Here is a 6,597-nt window from a genome sequence, read left to right on the forward strand (position 1 = left end):
AGAAGTGAAGTTCCTTAAAAGTTGTGCTGCTTTTTCAAACAACAAGACTTGAAAATGAGGAAGTCACTAAAGGGCGCATGGGTGCGACTATGAAATGTACGTATTTATCAGAAATGATTTTAGACAGTCCCACATTTGTTCTAAACCGAGCTTTTACTTTACACACATATATATTCTTTTTTCATCCAAATATTGAGTCTTCTTGCCTAAAATGAAACAACATGTTTGCATTACCAACCTGGTAAAGGGAATTTCTGCAAATGATTAAGACACAATAAAAACCCTATAATGAGCCTTTATTGTCAAAGCAATTTGCACAGATATTATAAAACATTCATATATTTAAACTATATACTGAAATCACACCAACTAGACTGGATAGTATAATCTACAGACTGACCAGTAAATCTGGATGGAGAAGGCGATGACATATAATCAATTAACTTTCCTGTGATAATTAACATAATCATAAAATAGTAGAGAGATCTTGCAGCTTTGTAAATTATTACATTTCTTTAAAAAAATATGGTGGTAGCAGATTCATCCTCAGTCAAATTCAATTCAACACTGAATTATCATATGATTTAATGCAACACTTAATGAAAGCATGTACAAAAATTAAAGCTGCATCCATGAGAACATCAGTAATGCAAAGTGAAAAATAAGCCAGAACTGTTCATTATTGTCATGTAAGGGAGGCAGACAGTAATACAACATGTTATGATGTGAAACAGTTCAACTCAACAGCTCTACATATGAACCTCAGAATGTGAGAGAAGAGTTCACTCAGTTCAGCCGTTTGCTGTGTTGATGACATACATGGTCCCTATGTACTGTACCTTTAAGAGACAAAGTACACCTGGAAATATAATACAGCACAATACAAAACCACCCCCCCAAAAACTACACAGAGCTAGTATCTCTAGTATTTATTGCAGTGCTCTGTTGCATTGCTTTGTGTATCTGCTCATGTTACTGTGTTATTGTGTACTGTGATTACACTAAAACGTAAATATATGCTACGTTGGAGTACCTGTCGAAGTTTAATAAAGTCCAAGAAATATTTCTGTGTAGTCGCCGAATAATCATCGAGGCACTTAGTGGACGATGTCACCGTCATTCTGTAATGACTCTACACTACTGAGACTGGTCTGTTTGATCCAATGCTGTGTAAACCATGTTCTCTACATTTGGCTTCACGTTCTTTCTTTATTCATGAAGAAAATCATTAGAAGGAGATGAATATCTCCTCAGTCAAAATGTATTTTCTGTTCTTAATAAAACATTTACTCTTGATCAACAAAACCTCAAACATTTAAGAAAGTATTTAAATTACATTGTTTAAAGCCCAACCCCGGGTAGAATATTGATTTAATAACATTCATATCACTAATCACACGTTTGTCTCAATATATGAAACACAGAAATCCTTCAGTAACGTTATTTGATGATTATTAAGATCAGTGGATGTTTACAGAATCATCTTGAAGTTTGGGCGATGACGTCATACTCTGGAGATCTGTCTCTGGGATCCAATGACATGTAAGTTTGGTCCACTTCTTTTGGCTTCACTCTCTTTCTGGATTTCCTTTGAGGACAACAAAGAACAATCCATAGATATAAATAAACATGTATTTTGTTTTCTAAAAGCAGCACTGCTCTTCCATCAACAGAGCTTTCATTACAAACAGTACAATCCAGTGAAATCACATACCAGAGGAACGCCACGCAGACTGTGTACAAGACGTTCACACTGAGAGAGACACCAGCAACAGCCAAGAGAAGAACTCCACTGTACGGTCCACAATGTTGATCTGAACCTGTCATAAGAAATAACACAACACTCTACATATCACCTCCTGTTCATGTGTTACATTAATGAAACAGTGGTTCAGTGGCTGTGGTTTAGCCTCACATCCCCATTTATGCCACAGGGCAGCTGTAAATACTTCAGTCAGGACACTTCAAAGGTGTGATCAGGTGTTGCAACCTAAAAGTCAACTTGAGCTTGGTAAATAGAAAGACACGTAATTTCTGATATAGAAACAGAGTAGTGAAAAGAGGTGACAAATGTTATATTCTTCATTAATGAATATCATAATCATAGAATTTGTAGATCAATATACATGATACATACCTTGAACATCTATGTGAATGATGCTGGAACGTCCAGATCCAATATTATTGTCTGTCTTGCAGAAAAAAGAACTGTTGTCTTTAGGTCCTTTAATTTTGAAAACAGCTCCGGTCCCAACAACAGTCTCCTGTGCTCCATCAGCTCTGTACCAGGTGTAGCTCTCTACTGCTGGGTTAGCAGTACTGCTGCACGTCAGAGTCACATTACTGCCCTCTGGTACTGGACCAGAGGGACAGACTGACACGGTGGTGTCTTTGGGTGAATCTGAAAAATGAAGAATAAATAATTTGTATAATTTATAGACGTAATATAATCTGGTATTTGTTTTGAAATGAAGGCAGATTATGTATTTATGGTCTCTTTATTTTCTTGTTCTTGGGGATCCGACCCACTGCACTTTGATGACTCAGCACGAGATAAAGCTTGATGCAGAATCATTGGAGAGAGAGAGCGAGAGAGCACAGCTCTGCCTTTTGTGAACGGACTTGGTTCATCATGGAACAACCCATTGAAGGCTGCAGACAACCTGAACATTCACTTCATTCATGCTGCTAAAGTCTAATTTAAAGCTCTCTTACTGCTGTTTCTGCACTTCCAGCCAGCTGTGTTGAAGCCTATACTAATTAATATGCAAATTGTAAAGCATAAACAAGATTTTAGAGTTGTGGAAACCATATAATGTTGACAATAGTGTTCTCCACTGCACTTCAGAAGGAAATATTGGGAACATTTTTCAGGATTTAGTTTTGATCCTGGAGCACATTTGAATGCAGGTTACTGTTTCGAATGTTTCTGTTTCTGTGTCTTCTGAAAGTCACAAGTTTGACCTTTGAACTGGAGCTGCAACTAAGGAGTTTACTTCATCATTTAATCTGACATTTACTTTTACGTTTGATACATTAAGATACTTCAGTCTGTAAAATGTAGAAAAACAGAAAAATCCCTGTCAAAATTTTCCAGAGGCGTATTCCAATCAATCAATAGCATTAAAACTATTAATCCTTTATCCAAACTGGTGACATTTATTATTCTGTCACATGATTAATGGATTAATCAACTATTTATTTCAGCCCTGATTCAATTTAAGTCAAGAAAGCTAAGAGACGAGATCATTTCAATTATAATATCTATAATTACAATGAATGAGGATAAATGAACTCACATGAGATATCAGCTGTTAAACTTGTAGTAACAGCTGACTCAGTGCTGCCATCTTGTTTGTTGTAGGTGGCCGTACAGGAGATTGTCTCTCCGTGATGGTTTTTAGAGGCAGTGAAGGTCAAAACAGAGGTCTGGACTTTAGTTTTGTCCTGATTGTCCTTCAGTGTCTCCACACTCTGACCCAGGTCGGGGGTCCATGTCAGAGTTGGAGGATGAGACAGACAGGGAGCTGGAGCAGAGCACGTCAAACTCACTGAGGTTCCCTCCTTCACCTTCAGTGCTGACGGAGTCAGAGTCGGTCTGGGAGGATCATCTGGTGAGAAGGTACATTTGAACCAGTCACTAAACAATCAGTTCTCCATTTTGTTCATTATTTGACAAATGCAATGAATGCAAAACAAGGTCAGAGCAGTTCTACAAGAGAAATGAATGAGTGAAATGTAAGTAAACAGACTTTAATACCTTTGACTGAAATAGAGATTTGTTCAGCAAAATTATATTTCAGGCGATTGACACAATCCAGCCTGAAGAAATAATTATTACTGTTAGCAGGTTGCATGTTGTTCAGGGTGGTGGTGCAGTCTTTTCTTGTCAAGTTTCCTCTCAGTTCTCCATTTTTTGTACTTGTTTTTAGATTACTGCTGTCAAACACAGGCTTCTGATCAATCATCCACACTGCTCTACATGTGTTATCTAAGTCTGATTCATATCCGTCCTCTATCTCAAAGGAGCAGGGGATGGTCACACAGGATCCTCTAAGAACCTCTACAGTCTGCAGCATAGATGCCTTAAACTCTCCACACGGGTCACCTGAAACACAAGAAACACATCTTGAATAAGTACAAGTGAATAAAACTTTACAATCATGAGGATTTTTTACTCTTTAATTTTGTTGCTAAAATCTCACCACTATACCTTATTCTTTAATCCAAAATGATGACTGTAAATCTCCTGCTTTGTTCCCGCAGTGTTTATTTTTCTCGATGTTTAGTTTAAATAAATTTACCATAAATCACATTCAAACTATTAATCCCTTATCAAAATTGTTGACATTTATTATTCTGTCACATGATTAATGGATTAATAGACTAATTATTTCCGCCCTGATTCAAACTAAGTCAAAGAAAGCTAAGAGACGAGATCATTTCAATTATAATATCTATAATTACGATGAATGAGGATAAATCAACTCACATGAGATATCAGCTGTTAAACTTGTATTAACAGCTGACTCAGTGCTGCCATCTTGTTTGTTGTAGGTGGCCGTACAGGAGATTGTCTCTCCGTGATGGTTTTTAGAGGCAGTGAAGGTCACAACAGAGGTCTGGACTTTAGTTTTGTCCTGATTCTCCTGCAGTGTCTTCACACTCTCACCCAGGTCGGGGGTCCATGTCAGAGTTGGAGGATGAGACAGACAGGGAGCTGGAGCAGAGCACGTCAGACTCACTGAGGCTCCCTCCTTCTCCTTCAGTGCTGACGGAGTCAGAGTCGGTCTGGGAGGATCAGCTGGTGAGAAGGTACATTTGAACCAGTCACTAAACAATCAGTTCTCCATTTTGTTCACTATTTGACAAATACAATGAATGCAAAACAAGGTCAGAGCAGTTCTACAAGAGAAATGAATGAGTGAAATGTAAGTAAACAGACTTTAATACCTTTGACTGAAATAGAGGTGTGTTCATGAAAAGTATATTTCAGGCGATTGTCACATTCCAGCCTGAAGAAATAGTTATTGCTCTTAGCAGGTTGTATGTTGTTCAGGGTTGTGGTGCAGTCTTTGTTTTTCAAGTCTCCTCTCAGTTCTCCATTATTTTTACTTGTTTTTAGATTACTGCTGTTAAACACAACAGTTGTCTGATCATTATACATCCACACTGCTCTACATGTGTTATCTAAGTCTGATTCATATCCGTCCTTCATCTCAAAGGAGCAGGGGATGGTCACACAGGATCCTCTAAGAACCTCTACAGTCTGCAGCATAGATGCCTTAAACTCTCCACACAGAGCACCTGAAACACAAGAAACACATCTTGAATAAGAACAAGTGAATACAACTTTACAGTCATGAGGATTCTTTACTGTTTGGTTGACTTGCTAAAATCTCATCACTATATCTTATTCTTAGAATAATCTAAAATGACGACTGTAAAGATTCTGCTTTGTTCCCACAGTGTTTATTTTTCTAGATGTTTAGATTAAATAAATTTTTCAGCCATCAGATTAAAGTTTAAAGAAAAAGGAAGCAGAACACGTTTGTAGCTCACTGTGTTCTTCATTTGCTGCAGCATGTATTACAGATACTGTTGTTCTGTGGTGTGAATACTTGACTAACATTGCATAGTTATAGTTTGTGATCATTTTTAATACTCAGTGATTCAATATGTGAATGAACTTCAGCTCACCTTGCAGCAGAGAAGCAATGAGAAGGAGAGTCAGAGCTGCAGCCATCTCTGTGTGTCAGGAGAGACAGAAACTCTGGAGATTACACATGAAACAATTCACGTTTACAGCATTTCATCCCTAATTAACTACGATTTAAAGATTATTTAAGATTTTTAGAGTAAGGTTTATTAATGAGGCAACTATTGAATGCAATATTTGCAGAGGTTGCTGATGGAGACATGTTTTGCTGAGCCTGCATTTCTTCTTGATCTTTATCAATGTGAAGACTGTTTGTGATTCTGAGACAATGAAACTCAACTGAATCCAAACTAAATTAAATTATTTTAGTTGTGTCAACACAATCACACAATTGAACAATTAAATCAAACATTACTAATTTTACTTTTTTACTAATTTGCCAGGCTTTTATGAAAGCTGGTGATGGAGATATTCATCTAAAGAGTAATACTGGTTTAGTGTTTCTACTGAGCGTGAGAGAAAAACAAATACTTGTTTGTTATGCTTTAATATTCAGTTCATCACTGAAACAACATGCTGCTTATTTTAACTTGTAAAACTTGTAAGAAGAAATGATGATGAAATGGATAAACAGGAAGGTAATTGCTGAACGCAAAACCGACGATCAAACAGTTTATTTTATTTATATCTTTAAATGTATTAACAGAGTTATTGTTTTAGGCAAATATTTTCAAAAGGAACAACGTCCAAAACCACAAACACATGACGGCTTAAAAGTTGCAAAGTTGTGCCCCCTTAGACACATTTATTTTAATTTTTACTTTTGAAATGATTCATTGTTCTGAAGTATATTTAATCAATGTTTACGTTTTAAGTATTTAGTATTTAATTTGAAACCCGTTTCGATGATTTATATTTGTCATAAGAAGAGATGATGA

General features: G+C 36.7%; 1 protein-coding gene across 1 annotated transcript; it reads right to left on the reverse strand.

Moving 5' to 3' along the window:
* Nucleotides 1-406: 406 nt before the first annotated feature.
* On the reverse strand, nucleotides 407-5,746 carry LOC306699712 (B-cell receptor CD22-like; the record flags this gene model as incomplete). The annotated part of the gene is made up of 8 exons (XM_079164433.1): nucleotides 407-1,588; nucleotides 1,715-1,820; nucleotides 2,138-2,401; nucleotides 3,300-3,611; nucleotides 3,761-4,108; nucleotides 4,493-4,804; nucleotides 5,182-5,307; nucleotides 5,701-5,746. 8 exons carry the CDS (start codon nucleotides 5,744-5,746, stop codon nucleotides 1,480-1,482), a joined length of 1,623 nt encoding a protein of 540 aa, XP_079020559.1. The 3' UTR covers nucleotides 407-1,479.
* Nucleotides 5,747-6,597: the final 851 nt, after the last annotated feature.

This window comes from Pholis gunnellus (genome assembly GCF_910591455.1).
Source record: "Pholis gunnellus genome assembly, chromosome: 8".
Taxonomy (NCBI): Eukaryota; Metazoa; Chordata; class Actinopteri; order Perciformes; family Pholidae; genus Pholis; species Pholis gunnellus.